Source organism: Drosophila tropicalis, unplaced genomic scaffold, assembly GCF_018151085.1.
Source record: "Drosophila tropicalis isolate 14030-0801.00 unplaced genomic scaffold, ASM1815108v1 contig_593, whole genome shotgun sequence".
Lineage (NCBI taxonomy): Eukaryota > Metazoa > Arthropoda > Insecta > Diptera > Drosophilidae > Drosophila > Drosophila tropicalis.
This window is the reverse complement of record NW_027173070.1, coordinates 18,150,408-18,169,407: the sequence shown is the minus strand read 5'-3', so window position 1 is coordinate 18,169,407 and position 19,000 is coordinate 18,150,408. Positions and strand designations below refer to the sequence as shown.

Sequence of the window (19,000 nt, the reverse complement as noted above, 5' to 3'; positions counted from 1 at the left end):
ACAAATACAATCTCTGATGAGTAGTTTCTTCCCTTTTCTTTTGGTTTTGAGTGGAAATTGAAAAAGTTGAAGCCCTTTAATCAATCGATTATAGTTACAAAAGGTGAACAAAAATAAGAATATCGTCAAGTAAAACATTTAAAAAATGTACCATTAAATTTGCATGCGTGACAAGGTTGAAAAATGCTTTAATATGCACAGAGAAACATGGGTGCAAAAGTGAAGGAGATGAGGAGTCTGGAGGATACAGGACAACGAACATGTCTTTGCTTTTGGCACTCACAAAAACAGAAAAAATAATATAAAATAAACGTCGAGAGACGGAGAGAGTGTGAGCAAAGTATTTTTTAAATTGGAATTTAAATGCTTTTGAGTGGCAGTTGACATTAGCATTTGTTTGAAAATCAAACAAGGAGAAGATAGGGATAACGCTAAACTGAAACGCCCCTTAATAAAATACCGCCCACCACCTCACACATGTGTCAAGTGCCATATACAGGAGCCCGCATTTTGGGCTAAATGTTTATTATTGTATTAAAACAATTTAAAATAGAAGGTTTTGTTTGTTTTGTGCGCTTCTGTCAACAATTTAATTTGAAGCGAATATATTTATTTTCCAGGAATTTTTTGGGCTAGCACCTGTTACCTGTTTCTATTGACATTTCAATAAATGTCAGAGCACGAGCCTCACTTGAGTTTAATTTGATTAGCAAAGACACACACACATACACACAAATTGAAGTGTCTTCTGTTTTCTGAGTATATTCAAAATTTACAATTAAATTTATCTCCCCGTAAAAAGAAGTTCAAACGGAGAAGAAGAAAAATCAAATGCAAATGGAAATCGGAATTTTGTTAGTTTTCTGCCAGACCTAAGCAAACATTCAAAGTAAAAAAACAACAACAACAACAAGAAAAAAAGAGCAAAATACTCAAGTCAAATATTTGCATAAATCAAATAAGCAGAGTTTTCCTTTAGGCCTAGGAAATTGCAACCAAAACCCCAAACAAACTCCACTCCTCCTTCTCACAAGAAGCATCCCCTGCCAATCAGTTTCCAATGAAAGGACAACCTGTTGCCAGGTTTTAGATAAAGCAGCAGCAGCAGCAGCAACAGGCAGGACGACTCTGATTTGTGGATGGTGGAAAAAAGCTCCTTTTTGCCTACTCGGACAAAAAGCTTTCAATTTCCCCAGGAAGAGGGGACAACATTTCGCGCCTTTTTTTTGCTGTTTTTGCCGAAGTTGATACTGAAGCCGATGCGAACGAATGAAAGTGGTAAGAATGGCTCCTTCTCATTGAAGGCCTTGTTAAGATGATATTTGTCAGTTATCAACGGCAACTGAAAGTGAACGGTTCGTGGCAATGAAATTGAACGAATTTTAATCTTTTTCAAAAACCCAAAAATATAAATGATCAAATAAATATTAGAATACAAGAAAAATTTTGCGTAAAGTGTAAAATAAATATTTTAGCAAAAACAAATATAAAATACAAAATTTCTATGGAAAATAATTGTGCGTGTGTGTGTGACTCCATTAAAAATTGTAAATAATAAAACCACAAAATAATAAACTTAATTCTACACATATTTATGTGTATTGTGGTGTGAGTGCCCAATTTCGTCTGTGTGTGTGTATATGTGTGGTATGTGGGCGTGTCAATAACCCAGGCAACAGCAAAATAGATTCCCACATATAAAAATACTTAACCATAATCATTTTCTAGCTTAGAAGGCGTTAAACACATTTAAGCCGGGTCAAATAAAGTGGCAAGAAAGAGGACAAAGGAATCAACCAACTAAGTAGATATATACATATGTATGTGTATATGTGTGTGTGTATGTTTGTGTTAAATCTGTGGTCAGCTCCCTTTTGAACCTCGTTAAAGCAAACTACAACTGGGCTAAGTAAAGACATCACAAAAAAAAAAAAAATAAAGAAAAATAGGTAAGTGAACAGAGAATTTTAGAGCGGCTTGTGGAGAGGGCTAAACCAAACAAACAATAGTTTGTGGTTAATTAAAACACCTGAAAGTATACACACACTCATACACACACACACACACACAGGAGACTACATTCTCATACTCTTACATGGCAAACAATTGTAACGCACAATGCAAAAAATCTCAATCATGAAAGGGACAGCAAAAATGCTGCATATGGAGGGAAATAGTGAAGAGAGTGTGTGAGAGAGAGAGACAGAGAAAGGGAAGAGAAATGTTGAGATTGGAAATTGGTTTATTGTTCTGTGCAATCGATACATTTCCTGGCTACCAATCAGCTAACCAGTTGCCCAGTTACCTTTAATTGCCAAACCTGCAAAAACCAAACAGAAGAATACAAGAAATACAAATCAAGAGGTAAACTTGTTGCCTACTTTTTGGGGTTACCTTTTTTGTTTTGCTTCTTTTTCAACTAAGGCATTTCCTGTTAAAGGGGAAATCGGGTAGTAGGGTTTGTTTTTGCAAATCTCTGCTAAATCTTGTTTTTACACGCACATTTCTCAGTTTTCGTAATGTGCATTAAAAGCGAAAATTTTTTTTTATTGACCTAATAAATAACAGATTTAGCAAGCGAAAAGGGACGCAAGGACCTGGCTTGGTCCATTCATGATGTGGTTGCCTTTTGTTATTGATGATTTTTATGAGTATAAGTATCGCTCACGTATGCGGCCCGTTCGTCGTTGCCGGGTGAGACAATAAAACTCGACATTTGTGTGAATGTGCGACTACTTAATATCTTGATGACTGACTGACTGACTGACACGTCAGGCCCCCTTTCCAAGCCTCCCAACCAGTCAAACAAAAGTCAGGCGGGGCGTAAGAGATGGTGTGCGGTAAAACGGGAAACGGAAGTGAAAGTATAAAAGCCACGCAAAAAGAGGCAGGATGCCTAAGTGGCAACTGCAAATTATGATATTTGTCTAGACATTGTTTGTCATTTTCCGACAAAAGAGGAGCTTATGAAAGCATTCGACTCGAATAGGAATGTATATAGTATAGAAACGCTCACGCACAATGTAAAAAACTAAACTTTTCCCCTAATAAATTACCCCAGGTTTGTTGTAAATGTTTCAAAACATGTAATTAATTAACATTCATTTAGTCCATTCACAGATTCAAAGAAAAGGAAACTCAGTACAATAAGTCTGCAATAACCAAAAATTAAGTCAAATGAAGACAAAGAAAAGAAAAGATTGCCAGACTTAACTAGAGACACTAACAAGGGCCTAACAAAAAGTGAAAAAATTTAGTTAAACAAATGGATAGTCAATCAGTGAAATAAACAAGATATAGATAGACTATGTATGTAGATAAGGAAATTAATTACATTTTCTTAGCATGCAGCAATCTAAAAAGTTTTCATGAATTATAATTACAATTTTTAAACTTATGTGGATTTCATATTTTCTTTCCGAAAGTCGATTATCAAAGCGAAAATGAAGTGGTAAAATAAGATGGAAAACTAGCATTACTGTCAGAATTAGGTCAGTTTGTAAAATCAGTCCAATCAAATGCACTGAGTTAAAGCTCCAACAACAATAACTTGATTGATAACCAAACAAGTCAAACACTCTCAGCTCAGACTAATTGATGACCACTACAATTGACAAGCAATCGAATTGTTTGATTGTGGGAACTGAACAGTGATTCAGGTGTTATAGGATAGTAACTGATTGCCAACTTTAGTTAAGGTATTGAACATATGCATATGGTTCAAGGCATAACTATTGAACTCACAGTACAATAAATGTATAAAAAAAAAACACGAAAAAGTTACCTAAAAAGGGATCTTCTTTGGAGTTCGAGTTATACTTTTGAAATCTAAGAAAAGTCGAAGTCGATTCGAAGGAGGAAGCAAAGGTCTTGTTCTCATGCCTTTTGTTTGGCCTCTTGACGTCGAGGTCGCCAAAACAACCTACTTATTAAATGTGTTTAGCTCGTAGATATTTTGGGAACAAGCTGGATAATAAGTGGCGAATTAGCTGCCCTAGGCCATGTAACATCAGGCAACATTTCACATGAGTTGTTGGTTTTCAGGCTCTATCGTTTAGCCAACGTGTACGCATAGTAAGCCAGCTTTACTTACTACATTTCAGATAATAATCGGATAATTATTAAAATAATTGATGTAATCGTGGCAGAAATTGACACTTAAATACTTTTTTTTCCAGCAAATTAACACCTAAAAGGTTCTTATTAAATTATTACCAATTAATATATAATAATTATTTTTAAATGTATTTTTATTTATTAAAAAATAGATGTGCAATGAAAGTGATAAGTGTTTTGAGACTTTTTATTTACTTTACCAATTCAGATAAACAGAACAGAAACTGTGTTATGAAGAAAAAAATCAAGATTTTATGTATGTAACAAGGGCACGATGTCAAGTGAACAAAGTATAAACAATTTTCAATAGGAATTTTCAAGAACAATTTTCGCCTCCTAAGATTCTAATATTTCACATATACACACAACACATTGGTAAATAAAATCAGTTCATCTCTTAAATTGAACAAATGAAGATCGGATTTTTAAGTTTGCGGTAAATGAAATTCACAATTCAATAATCAAATATAATGCGTGAAATGCGTGTAAAGCTGTTGGCCAAAAAGACAATGTGAGTCTACTAAGTTTATAGCTTTCTCTGGATCTAGCATTCAACAGAAGTAGGTATTATAAAAATATGAAAGATGCTAACTTCGGGTGTGCCGAAGTTTATATACACTTGCAGTCCTCGACCACAATATTATTACATGTTCCAAACTCTTTCATCAATGCACAGAGAAAACCTTCCAAATATCATTTCCATTTCTTATTCTTTTTCTTCTCTATAATCTGGTACAGCGTGCACACAGTTTATACAGCATTGCGTCTGTGCGTTACAAACATCTACCAATTTTATACTACCCTCTGCAAGGGTATACAAACAGCGGACTAGCATGACAGATGCTAGCCACTGTTGGTGGCATCCTGACTTTGCACTGTCGCACGGCGTGACAAGCGCTCAAAATTAATCTAAGCGGGGTGTCAGGAGTCCCAGATATACTTGAGCACATTCTTTTTCTTTCAGGGCTCAACACCTTGAAGTGACAGGGCATTGGGGACTGGCTTAACCTTTAAGATTTCCATGAAATCGGTAAAAGCAAAAACCTTTTTCTGTTTACCTTTGTATGGCAATAAGCACGAATAAGAAGCTTAGTCTAAGCAAACCTTGCCTAATATAAGAAAACAAAAATTCAATTTTGTTCTCTTTGGAAGAATGATATGTATTAACATACTTATTCATATTCAAAAGTAAACAGCAGGACTAACATTTTCATTTCACTTGTTTTGCTTACATTGAATTGTAATCTTAGTTGAAACAATAAAAACCAGAGGGCCGGGGCTAACTTCGACCGCGTCAAAGTTTGTATACCCTTGCAACTTTTTTGGTAACTCTATCCTTACCTATTAGCCATCAATGTGGAAGAACGTTTTATCTAAAAAGGCTTAAGCTTGAGAAAGAAAGGCCTACAATCATAGGAAATAACGAAGATATTGATCAAAGTCACTGTTTTCCACCGATCGTTCGTATGGGAGCTATATGATATAGTCACGCGATCTTTATCAAATTCGGCACAGTCATTAACATATATATTAAATTAAGAAATGTTTAATTTAAAAGCAATCGCGTTAAAAGTAACGAAGTTATTTACAAAGGCACTGTTTTCGACCAATCGTTCCTATGGGAGCTATATGATATAGTCACCTGATCTTGATCAAATTTGGCATAGTCCGCTTATAGGCGTAGTAAACTCTCTAATATTAAGTTTCATGACAATAGCTCAGAAAATAACGAAGTTATTGAGAAAGTCACTGTTTGTGACTTGGCCGTTTGTATGGGAGCTATATGATATAGTCACCGGATCTTGATCAAATTTGGCATAGTCGCTTATAGGCGTAGTAAACTCTCTATTATTAAGTTTCACGATAATAGCATAGAAAATAACGAAGTTATTGAGAAAAGTCACTGTTCGTGACTTTGGGGTTTGTATGGGAGCTATATTATATAGTGGTCCGATTCGGCTGAATCCGAGATATACAACGCCTGCAGTATATACAAGCCTACGTGCAAAATTTCAGCTCTGTAGCTCTTACGGTCTAGGAGGAGTTTGCGTTGATCCAGACGGACGGACGGACGGACGGACGGACGGACGGACGGACATGGCTAGTTGAACTCGTCTCGTCGTGCTGATCAAGAATATATATACTTTGTATGGTCGGAGATGCTAAGTTCTATGCGTTGCACACTTCTGACCAAAATTAATATACCCTTTTTGCAAGGGTATAAATATTCATCCTTTTTCTTTCAAATTAAAAATTTGTATCAAGAAATGATCATAATTCTATTATCTGAAGACGAAATTACATTTTGAATAGTATTTCCCATAAAAAAATTAAAATTCCAACAATACTAACTGATTATTTATTTACGATTATTTAGTTACTATTATCTTCCATGGAGTAAATAGGAAAGACTTTAACATACTTGTATGTTAAAGTATGTATATGTAAATTTTTACATACTTTACATAATTCGTCAATGTTGATAATACATTTTTATTAACATATGAAATGGCAAATAAATTCGTTGCATTTGCAACTTTACAAGAATTTCTGTCAGCAATAAAATTGTAGGTGAAACTGTTTGGCTTTTCAAATGTTTTATTCAATTCTTAATCGATGCCAGAACCGTTTGTGTACCGTAAACGAATACATAATTATACATATTCGAGTGCAGCAACAACAAAGTGGCAAAATTCGTTGCAAAGCATAAAATATTTAATACCGGAATTTGCCTTCGAAATTCGACTTGATAGATTATAAAATTTTCAGATGTTTTTGGTCCCTGAATATTTTTTCACGACCAAATTGTGTAATCCAATATCGTAAGGAATTGTTGTTGCAGGTGAGCAATATAAAAATTAAATTTTTTACCTTTTATGCTCGTGTACAGAAAAGTTTTAACACTTTTTCGCAGTCGTCGTTGGTTTCATTTTATCCCGTGTTTAATTTAACAATTTAATTACTAATACACAAGAATATACTCCTGCTCCTGCACCAGCAGGTTCCACTTACTGTGTGTATGTGTGAGTCCTTTGCTATTTACATACATGGCGTATACGTTATTTTTTTTACAGTGCGCTGTGTTGTGTTGTTATGTGGCTTGCTCATGAATTTTTAAATGCGCATCGGCCTCATTGTTTTCCCCTCTCGTTCCCTGCCCTCCTCCTCTTCTCCCCTACTGCTCTCCCACTATGTCTCTCTCTTTCTTTCTTTCTCTGACTGCTGTCTGCATATAAAATTTAATGAGCTACAATAATGAGAACTGAGCTAAAAATAGCCCCTTTACCCCTCCAAACTTTATCCCACACTTTATGGCCTTTTTTCTTCTTCCTTTTTTGCTGTTGTCCTGCAGAACGATAATGAAAAGTACAGCAGCAATAACAACAAAGAAGCAATGTGAATAGAATATAAATGCTGTAAGGATTTGAATGTGGGTATACCCTGTATTAAATGGGAAACTAAACAAACAAACTGCAACAAAAAGTTTCTGCAGTTTTTGTCTCTCTTATCGGCACACTAGCGGACCTGGATCTATATACGATTTTGTATAATTGAATTTTGAGGTTGCACGAGAGATGAATCGATTTTAGATGTCCTATTTTTGTAGTTCTCTATACTAACTTGGTAAAATAATGATCAGTTTTAATGTTTTGTGTTGTTAATATGAAAAAAAGGAAAAAAAGAAAACATTAATTTCCGTTTTTCCCTAGCGTTTAGAGCTTGGGACAATTGCCACACTCTTCACATACAGTAGTTTCGATCGCTCAGTCTCCGAATCTCCTTTCAGACACAAGACTTAAGAGGGCTGCTCTAGAAATCAAGAAATCCGGCTCTGGAGCTTTGCCGACTGCAGAAGCCAAAGATTCGGACATAGAAGTAACGACAATATAAAAATGATTTCAAAAATGTTTGCCTGAACTCCTCCTAAAACATTACTCTGTATTATATTTTTCGAGCATTTAGATTTAATCCCAGTTTGGGTAACTTTAGCTTATTTTGTCACCGATTAAGGTGTTTATCGGCTTGGTAATTCTGTTCATAAAAAAAAAGGGTAAAGCAAATGAAACCTTCAACCTGGCGACCTTTTTTAGTTGCAGGGTATGAAAAACCAAAGAGAAGATTTTCTAAAGAATAAGCATAAATTTTGCTTTTGGATTATGATGAGTTTTTCATTTTCACTTCATTTTTTTGTCTGCTGTTTTTACTGTTTGTTTGAGTTTGCTTCTCGAAATTCTCTAAAGAAATCCTCAACGGCAATTGCATGAGTAGAGGAAGGGGGTGGGGAAAGCGTAAACATTTATAAGCATTAGTGCCAGAGCCCGGAAATTGCAAGAACATTTCGCACATGTAGCACAAGTATCAAAGCTACAACAACGACAATGACAACAACGAAAAAAAAGGAAACCTACAAGGATATCCTCCGCATCTTTATCCTCCCGTTGCTGCTGTTCTTTTTTTTTGCAATTGTATGTTTTTCCTATGTCGCCTTTGGGCAAATCCATTGTGTGCAATCGCATGAGATTAGATACAATCTTCTATAATAGCGTGTACAGATAGAGCATGGAATAAATAGTAAGTGAGTACGGTGGAGGGAGTGAAGGGAGGAGTAGACGTGTATAGATACACACATACATAAATGGTATGTCCTTTTTTCTATTCTCAGCTCTCTGCATTTTATTTGTCCATCTTCATCTATATATCTATAACTATGTCTATATTTATATGTCTATTCCTGTTTTTTTTTTGTTTGCTCTTTTGGTTGTTGCTGCGAACAAATATTTTATGACAGACAGGCAGCTTCGTCAGTTTGGAGATTCATCATCAAATTCTCCCTCTGGATGACCACCGCCCAACCAAATGAGATTTGTGTCAAACTAAATTTGCATTGACAGTTGCTTTTGGGTTTTATTCATCTTCTGTTGAAGTTTTTTGTTGTTGCTTTTTTTTTGGTATGCTTTAATTGAAATCAAATATGCAATTAGCAGTTTATGGTCATAATTTGAGGACGCCAAAAAATTAGGCAGTTTTTAGGAGCCAGAAAATTTATGAGGCAATTAACGCAACGCACTGCTAAGGATCGTATTTTCCACATTTTCCTCTTTTTCCACTCTTACTGTGTCTTTCCTTGAATTAAATTGTTGACTGTTTAAGTTGGCCAACTTGGCGTATGTGTAACAATTTACAATACTCTCTTCCCTTTGCTTCTTTCTCTTGGTTCTTTCAACTGGCTTTATGTACTTACTAACTTAGCAAAAACTTCGCAGAGTTTGGCCATTTTCTCTTGTTTCTCTTTCTCTCTTAGTGTGAGTGTGTGCCTAAGTAATAATCTACTCGTTTCTGCCTTACATGTATATGGCGCTAATTTATGTGTTAGGCCAGACATAAAGAAAACAAAAGAATGAGCAATATGTATAAAATGAAATGAAAAATAAAACGAAACGAAACCAAGGCGCAAAACAGTTAGTAACTAAAAGTACACACACAGTAGCAACACTCACGGTCTTAAATAAAATGCACAAAGCCATCCAATGGCCAAAGAATTTAAGGAAATAAAAATAAAGTATTTTGTAAATTTATAGTGGAAATTCATTCTGTTTAAATCGGGTCTAGTTTAATTCAATTCAGGTCTTTTGAAGAGACACATTAAAAAAATTAATAGTTTCTCTTTATAAAATTGTTAAAATGAAAAAGAGTACAAAAAAAATGATGGAAATTGAAAAAGTTTTTTTAGTATATTATTTTTTGAGTCAGTTATGGCACAAGGGTTTATCATTTATTCTTATTCATAATTAAAGACTTAAAAAAGTTGCCTAATGTCTTAAAAATCCGGGTACTATTACAAGAAGTGTTTGTTGGAGGGCGGAAAACTTGGAAGTTAAAACCCGCGGGTTCTGTGCACTTGTCCTTTTTTCAGATAGGAAAAAACTGAAAGAAGACAGGGAATAAGGATATTCGCGACCTTAATATAAAGGAGAACTGCTCGTCACTCCTTTCCTTAGGGAATCCTATGTATGTACATACATGCCTCACTCTCTGCTGTTCACACAGTGACTTTAACAAGCAGTTTGGCTTAATTAGTATATTGCCTTCATTGTTAATTAACCGTTTGGCAAACAACTTTGACGATTTCGACATTTATTAAACTATTAGCACATTTTAAAATAGAGCAAACTAAATTTCTTAAAAAAAAGCTTTCATTAAACTTTTGTGTTGGCTCGAAATAAATTAACTAATAGAAATTCAAATTTTGTATAGTTCAGCTTAATTCTTTTCAATACTTATCTAAATCAACAAATTAATTTGAGAAGGTTCTGAATATTTTTGGTATAGAAATTTTACTTAAGGAAAGTACTTAAGGTGATAAGCGCCGTCGAAAGGTCTAGCAGCATATGATATAACCAAATCAAAGTTTGCCTTGCGTATTTCCCTTGTAAGAATTATCATAACTACATTGATTCTGAGGTATTAACTCAATTTCAAATTATTTAATTTTTATCACTCGATGTAAGTAAGAGAAAAATCACTGACAATTGGTTTCAAGATTTACATAAGCATCGACCATGCAAAGACGAAAGAAGAGATGTCATGCTACAGATGTATCTCCAAAAAGTAGTAAAGTAAATTTAAGTACTTGCAATCAAACCCGTTTCTGATAATGGTCAGGAAGTAAGGAACACAAATTTAAATGTTTATTTTGGGTTATTTCCTTCTTTTGGGTATCAACATTTTTACTATTCCAATAAAAATTCAATAAGAAATCCAACCGAAATAAAGAAGGGAAAACTATTGCTTAAAAAAGGGTTTAACAACATTTTTCAGTGCCAAATACAAAATCTTTATTGATAGAAAAATGCGTAAACCAATTTAACTGAGCAGATAACCATTTCAGATTCCCACCTTTGGGGTTTTTCTTAGTTGATGGAGGAGAAGGAGGGAAGGTAAGGGCCAATGTTGAACTCTTTTCCCTTGTCATCACTTAACGCTAATGTTTGAGAATAATAAATCGAGCGCAAATTAATGCCTTGTTTTTTTTTTTCTGACTTTATAGTTGGTATAAACTGAAAGGAAACCTTTTACGCTCAGCGTTTTCCTAGAAGCATTTTCATAAATTCAGCTCGAACCACTTCCGTTTTCCCGTTCACTTATTTATTGCACTCACTGTTGGGTCGCTGGTGGAGAAGGGATGGGTTGGGGAAGGCCTTCTGGTCTGCCCCATCTACATATTTATTATCTGTTTACATCAATATGCGTGTGTGTGTGTGTGTGTGTTTGTATGGGTGTTTGTCGGTTGCCTTTGCCTCATTTTATGCTCGTGCATTAATGTAATGATGCATCATTTATGCCATTTATTATCAGGACATAAATGTGAGATTTGAGTTCCAGTTTGATGCTTTCACTTTGACTTCCTCATTGAGTTTTTTTTCGTTCTGGCCACGCCCTTTTTCTGGCCACAAAATTGCCATAGCTAATTTCTATACCAGGAAATCTTGATTTGGGTCCACACTTTTTCTCTTCTCCTGTGTTTGAGGAATTTGTGTGATGCGTGTGTGGTTCTCAGGCGAAGGATGCTCCTCTGTCTGCCTTTGATGGCAAATATTTAATGAATTTTTATGGCACTACAACTCCTAGACATACCCTATAACTACTTGGGGTGGAAAAGGGTATAAAGGTCTTTCAACAACAGGTTAAAAACTAAATCGATAAAAGTCACAAATTGGTTTTGTTTTAAAATGATTGTCCAAAAATTTGTTAATATTTACAGATTTATTTGAAACAAATTTAAAAAATGTGAATTATTTGCTGCTGCTTTAAGGTACTTATGTACATATATATATAGAAATCTTTGCCGATCTGCTAACTTTATAAGATTAATTAGGGAATGATTTTTTTCTTTTTTAAAAAAACAAACATTTAATATCTTTAAAGAGACAAAAATTAGAATTACTTACCCTTAAATTTAGTTGTCAGTTTTAGCATAAAATTTGTCTTTTTTTCTGTTTCTTCTAAGTTTTTGACACTTCTCATTCCAATTCATTTTTTTCTTTGCTTTTCTTTTTTACTTTCCACTTTTTACTAACACGCACAAACAAGATCAATGTATGTACATATGACGGCTACTGCGACTGCGACGTCAACAAATTCGCTCACAAAAAGTATAGCGGCAATCTCTTTTCACAAACACACGCACAATTCTTATTGGTCCCGTTGCCTAAGCACAGAGTGCGCGGCGATGGCAAGGCTGAACTTTATTTCTCTTCTGCCGTTAATGGCAGTGACTGCGACGCTTGACTCCCTCACTTAAGAAAAAACAGCTCCAAGCAGAGCTCTGATCGCTTTTCACTTAAACACACACACACATACAATCCTGAGCAGACCGCGGCGACTGCGACGTTGATATTTTTTTTCTCTTCTGCTTCTTTCTTTAGGTAAAACTAATAAACACATTAAATACAACAGCCAAGCAACCAATTTCAATACAAGTAGCAGCATTTGAAAGCTAATTGCTTGATCTTTATGGCAAACTAATTTTATTGCAATAGCCGGCAACTTAACGCACTCAAAAAAATAAATTAAAAGAAATATTTACGAGCGAAACGAGCAATTCGGGCAAATAAAAAACTAACAGTGATGCGAAAACTTTTACAAGCTCTGGTTGCTCTCTTATTTCAAGCTAAATAACGCTAAAATTGGCTAATAGTGGCAACGCCACGATATTTATTTGAATGTTTGCATCCCAACGGAAAATTCAAATCACCAAAAAGTTCTTTTATTAATAAAAAACGAGATTAAAAAGTGGATTTCAATTCGTTTTCATTTAGCCAACAAAATTGTATAAATACTTAATGAAATGCTTAGGTTATTCACTTAAACTGTTGAAAGTGTTTATAAATTCAAAAAGTAAATTGTAATGGACTAACTATGAAATTAACCAAGGAAGCCCTCGAGCTGAGATACTTTTGGGCAATACTTCCGCAGACGCCAAAGTATAAATAAAATTTGGTTTAAAATTGTCTTTAAGTCCCCCTCTCTACCATATTCTCAGTTCATTCCAAACCCTAAACTCGGACCTGGAATTTGAGTGTTTTAAAGATTCCGTGATTCAACAGAATACTTCATTTATTTAATAACTTCACTGTGAAGCAAAAGTACTGTGTAGCTTTGGTAAATTGAAAAAAAAGTATAAACGAACAAAAATTTCAATGTTTGCCCTGCTTGCAAGCGGTTTAAATGTGGCAACTTGTCCCCTTTGGTGCTAACGGTTGAATTGAAATCCTCATCCCCACATAAGGAAAGGCGTACACTGAAGTCGTGGTCCCCCCAGTAGAGTTAATATATGCATGACCCTTTTGCAAGAACGTTAAAGCTGGCATACCAATTTGTTTCTGCCATGAATTCACGGTACTTTAAACCGCAACCAATGTCAGGCAATAGACAAACGCTAGGGTGCTCGCTGGGTAGTAAGGAACACACCACCAACGCAATTAACACACACAAACTGCGGTATGGACTTGAGTAAGTGTGTGTGGGCGATTGAGTGACGTTGGGTAGGGGGCGGTGGGTGGGATTCTATGCCATGGTTAGGAGGCGTATTGAAGTAGGAGGCGAGGTAAGGGTCAGTGCAAGCAAGCTCTGTCCAATCGAAGTTTGCCCTGGAAATTGTGCATTGTGCAGTGTTCTAAAGCAATCAATGAAAATACATGTACGTTAGATGTGGAGGGAGCAGAGGGAGAGAGGAACTTTATTAGATATTGGCAAATATTATGTACCAATAAAATGCTTAGAGTAAAATGGAAAATTTCTTGAATGCAGAAAGACAAGTGTGAAATTAAATTTAGACTTTATTAGAAACCATAAAGTTAATTAAAGACAATCTTTTTATTTTATGCACTCTAAAAATGAGGTCAAATTTGTGATTTCATCGATAAAGAACCTGCCACAAACTTCAATGAGAAATTTCCCTTTATAGGAAAAGTTATTAACTTTAATTGTTTGATTTAATAATTCAAGCATAAAAGAACCTTTCTCTCTCTCTCTCTCTCTAGTCTGTGAAAATTCCCAAATGTATTTACAATTTCTATAAAATTTCAACGAAACTGTTTGTCCCAAATGGCTTACATATTTGTATTTTCAATTGGTTTAAATATTTTGTTGTGACCTTTGACATTTGTGTAACCCCCGCAGGAGTGGCCGCAGCATGTCTACAGTGTGACCCTGTATAGCCAACGCCAAAAACCAACTTGTAACAGCTAGCAATGACTAACCACAAACCCCAAGCTGCCGTTGGCGATCCATTAAATACGAGTAGCATCGATATCGATTCGCTGTGGTCATCCTCGTCCTCATCCGCGTCATCCTCGTCGTCGTCGTCGTCGTCGTTTAGCAATCTCGATGAAATCAATCAAAGTGTGGAGTTTCAATGCCTGATGCAGGAGCATTTGGAGGCAACGACCTATGGCAATTCGAGTGACCATTGCCTAACACAATTTGATTCTATTCTCTGTTGGCCACGCACTGCACGTGGCACATTGGCGGTCCTGCAATGTATGGATGAGTTGCAGGGCATTCACTATGACAGCAGCAGTGAGTAATCATATATGCACATACATGGGGTATAAATAATTATGGTTAACCTTTTTACCTGCCCTCTGACGACAGAGAATGCCACACGATTTTGTCATGCCAATGGCACTTGGGAGAAATACACAAATTATGATGCTTGCATGCATTTACCTGCCCCGGAGACGGTCCCCGAGTTTGAAGTCATTGTGGAGCTACCAACGATAATCTACTATATTGGCTATACCATCAGTTTGGTCTCACTCACATTAGCCCTCATTGTATTCGCCTACTTCAAGTGAGTATAAAATTATCCAAGAAACGTTGTTTTGGTCAGGAAGATATGGATTAATATTTTGAAGATCAGATGAGCTTTTTACTGATAAAATACTAGATAAAAATTACTGTAATTATAAAATAAGGAAAATTTTGGACGAGCAAATTAATAGAAACTTCTTTATTACCTATTTCGAACTTAAAGGCATCTTTGCCCTTTCGATTTCTATTCTCTATACTAAGATTCGAAGATTGGCTCAGGCCACATCCATCTGCTTAGGTCTTAAGTATCTTAAAAGGATTAATATCTTAAAAGGATTAATATTTTGAAGATCAGATGAGCTTTTTACTGATAAAATACTAGATAAAAATTACTGTAATTATAAAATAAGGAAAATTTTGGACGAGCAAATTAATAGAAACTTCTTTATTACCTATTTCGAACTTAAAGGCATCTTTGCCCTTTCGATTTCTATTCTCTATACTAAGATTCGAAGATTGGCTCAGGCCACATCCATCTGCTTAGGTCTTAAGTATCTTAAAAGGATTAGTTATGAACCTTGTATTTTGTGGAAATGAAAGTGAAAGTAGTTTTCTTAACATTTGCGAGAATATCAGTTAAAATAAGAAATCATGTCTTAGATCATATCTCAGATTTGACTGAAAAAAGTCTTAAATAATTGTTCGTAGAAGAAAAAGCATTAAAATTTGAGTTTATTAAAACAATAACAAATAAATTATTGAAATAAAATTGTCATTAAAAGTGTCATTAAAAGAAGTATAGAAAATCAGAACTTATATCCGAGAACACAAAACGTCTTAAATTTGTGGCCAGCACTGTATGTAACGTTTCGGCCCCTGTTAGTTTTTAAGAATAAGAATTATATAAAAATCAAATCTTCAGAATTCTATGCTAACTAACTAACTTAACTTTAATTTTCTATAGAGAGTTACGTTGTCTGAGGAATACAATTCATGCCAATTTGTTCTTCACCTATATAATGTCGGCTTTATTTTGGATTCTACTGTTATCTGTGCAGGTAATAAATGCAAAATTTATCTATCCCATCAATGCCTTAACTTCATTAAGTTTACTTGATCGCTTTGCAGATATCCATACGCAGTGGTTTGGCTAGTTGCATAGGTTTGGTAACTTTATTTCATTTCTTTACCTTGACTAATTTCTTTTGGATGCTGGTCGAGGGTTTATATCTATATATGTTGGTGGTCAAGACTTTCTCTGGTGACAATATACGCTTTAACATTTATGCCTCCATTGGCTGGGGTAAGTGATAAAGGTTAATGCCCAAATAAGGGTAAGCCTCTAGCAATTAACATTGTCTGTGTCATCTCTTGTTCACCAGGTGGTCCAGCCTTGTTTGTCATCACGTGGGCGGTTGCCAAAAGTCTGACAGTCTCTCTGCACACAGAAAAGGTGAGTCTTTATACATATATTTAAAATCTCTCTGTCTGTCACTTTGCATCTTGTCATACTAGTATGACATCAATTGCCCCTGGATGGAGGAGACCAATGTGGATTGGATATTCCAGGGTCCTGTCTGTTTGGTACTCATCATCAATTTAACCTTCCTGCTGCGCATCATGTGGGTAAGTGGATGGAGAAACAAAGCCAATTATATGCCACCCATTTCGTTTTTCTTTCGTTTTCGTTTTCTTTTTCAACTCCCTTTTTTGTTGTTTGCCACCAGGTACTCATCACTAAGTTACGTTCGGCCAATACCGTGGAAACGCGTCAATATCGCAAAGCTGCTAAAGCCTTGCTGGTTCTCATCCCACTCTTTGGTATCACCTATCTGGTGGTTTTGGCGGGGCCATCTGAATCTGGTCTGATGGGTCACATGTTTGCCGTACTACGTGCTGTATTACTGAGTACACAGGTAGGTGATGGATTCTCCACCATCCCCGGCCACCCATTTCAATCATCTTGTTTGTTTGTTCTTATGTTTTCTCTGTGTTCTGTTAGGGCTTTTCCGTTTCGCTTTTCTATTGTTTTCTCAACTCGGAAGTGCGAAATGCTTTAAGACATCACATCTCAACATGGCGGGACACGCGAAACATTCAGCTCAATCAGAATCGACGGTAGGTATATACTATATGCATCATGTATATACACACACTCACATTATTCTAAAGAATGCCTTAAATCCTTAATAACTTTTGACATGTTTTGTTTAGCTACACAACCAAAAGTTTCTCTAAGGGTGGTGGCTCTCCGCGAGCTGAAAGCATGCGGTATGTTGTGGCAACTTTGAAAACTAGTTAAAGTACTTTCTTAATACGTTCGGATAGAACTAGTTCGTGGCAAAAATTATGAAAAGTTGCCAACTATTTGGAAACTTGTATTCTTAAAGCGAACTTAGTCTTCCGAAATGTCGTTAAAACCAAATCAAATCATGATTTAAGCATTTGTTTTGTTTTATTTCATATTTTCATTCTCAACTTAGAACTAGTTCCATTTCATTTCGCTTTAAATTTAGAAGCATGCATTAAATAAGAAATAGTTCCAATTTAAAAATAGTTGCATTTCACTAATTTAGTTAAGTTAGTCATACATTTTCGTATTACTACAATTAGCATGAGCATATTCAGTTTGAAAAGTTTAAAATTTGAACTAGTTCTTTTTTGATTTCTGTCTTGGAATCCTTAAACATAAACTAACTATGACAAACTATCTCATTTTTTACTTAAATTCGAAATGCATCTTAAACTATTGCCAGGGCTTAGTTCAAAGATCTAGTTCATTTTTTGTTTTTATATGTAACTCACAGTTTTATTTGTATGCTGAAGAACACATGACAATTTATATAATCAATTTGTCAATATATATAATTTTTCAAGCTTGATATGTAATTTTAAGAGCTCATTTCGAACTAGTTCAATGACCATAGTGGTGCAATTGAACTAGTTCACTCATCAAATCTCATTGCCAGCCCACTGACCAGCTACTATGGCCGCGGAAAGCGTGAGTCCTGCGTCAGTTCAGCCACCACCACCACCCTAGTGGGTCAACATGCGTCCTTAGCTCTACATCGTGGTTCCAATAATGCTTTACATATGCTGCCCACATCGGGCTGTAATAATACCGCATCGGGTAGTACTCTAAGTGTAATGCCCAGAGCCATTAGCCCACTTATGAAGGTAAATTGGCAAGTGAAATTTAATTTCTTTTTAATAATACTTTTTCCGTTCTCCCCCAACAAAACATCCACAGCAAGGACTCGAGGAGAATTCTGTTTAAGGAGCGCAATCTCAGCTTTTATGCTGTCCCCTTTTACTAGGCAAGATTTTAGCAAATTTGGCAAAACAATGAATCTAAAGAGACTGAACTTTAAATTTGTAAATTTTGGTTTTACTTTTTGTTTTCATTTTCCATTGGAAACGAGTTTACGGAGTAGTTAACTATTAATGAACGGCCCCCACAACAAATGATTCAATGTTTGAAAACTGTTTGATGTTGTAAAGCGCCTAACCCGTATTATTACCACCTCACCCACCCCCCTTTGACCTCTTTCAAATACATACATATGTGTATATATGTAAGTATAAATGTACATGAACAAAAACTATAGCGTTAAATGTAATTTATTGTGCAAAACGAATTCTATAGACAAAAACACAACTCATACAGAAAATAAAACTACAATAAATGGTCTATTTTACTTGAGTGTATGAGAGAGTCTTTCATTTCATTCATAGACTGTGGATGGGGAAATCCATTGAAGAGATTCAAGGATATGTGGGAACGAAAGTAATGAAAATATTAAATATTAAGTTTGGGCTGGAGGGAGGCTCGTTCTCTATATCCATGTGTTCATATGCATATTTTGAGATGAAACATTTATTTGGATACATTTTTTTTGGAACAATTTCCAATCACTATGAATACAACTTATATATGGTCTATGTACTTTATTCGGGTTTTTACTTTAGTGCTGATTTTGTCGACCTTTTTTAATTGGCTTTTGTATTCAGATGACGAACCGTAAATATAAGTAGTAGTTAAAGCCAACTATTTGTTCGTATAAACACA

The 19,000-nt window shown here is 35.3% G+C and overlaps 1 protein-coding gene across 3 annotated transcripts; it reads left to right on the top strand.

Annotated features, from left to right (window-relative positions):
* The first annotated feature begins 1,344 nt into the window (after positions 1 to 1,344).
* Dh44-R1 (Diuretic hormone 44 receptor 1) lies at positions 1,345 to 18,639 on the top strand. 3 transcript variants are annotated; one of them, XM_068289361.1, is made up of 13 exons: positions 1,345 to 1,608; positions 1,729 to 1,949; positions 14,299 to 14,697; positions 14,773 to 14,971; positions 15,896 to 15,989; positions 16,060 to 16,234; positions 16,314 to 16,384; positions 16,447 to 16,557; positions 16,659 to 16,847; positions 16,934 to 17,049; positions 17,146 to 17,202; positions 17,901 to 18,108; positions 18,182 to 18,639. In XM_068289361.1, the coding sequence occupies exons 3-13, from the start codon at positions 14,370 to 14,372 to the stop codon at positions 18,206 to 18,208; spliced, it is 1,575 nt and encodes a 524-aa protein (XP_068145462.1). In that variant the 5' UTR covers positions 1,345 to 1,608; positions 1,729 to 1,949; positions 14,299 to 14,369; the 3' UTR covers positions 18,209 to 18,639. The 3 variants fall into 3 exon arrangements, with proteins under 3 accessions (XP_068145462.1, XP_068145461.1, XP_068145463.1); XM_068289360.1 differs by having other exon boundaries at positions 1,345 to 1,949; XM_068289362.1 differs by lacking the exon at positions 18,182 to 18,639 and having other exon boundaries at positions 1,345 to 1,949; positions 17,845 to 17,962.
* The last annotated feature ends 361 nt before the right edge of the window (positions 18,640 to 19,000 follow it).

Coding starts and splice junctions, on each gene's coding strand:
- Dh44-R1 (XM_068289361.1), top strand. CDS start 14,370: ATGACTAACCACAAACCCCAAGCTGCCGTTGGCGATCCATTAAATACG. Junction 16,235..16,313: donor TTATGCCTCCATTGGCTGGG/GTAAGTGATAAA, acceptor CTTGTTCACCAG/GTGGTCCAGCCTTGTTTGTC. Junction 16,385..16,446: donor TCTCTCTGCACACAGAAAAG/GTGAGTCTTTAT, acceptor TTGTCATACTAG/TATGACATCAATTGCCCCTG.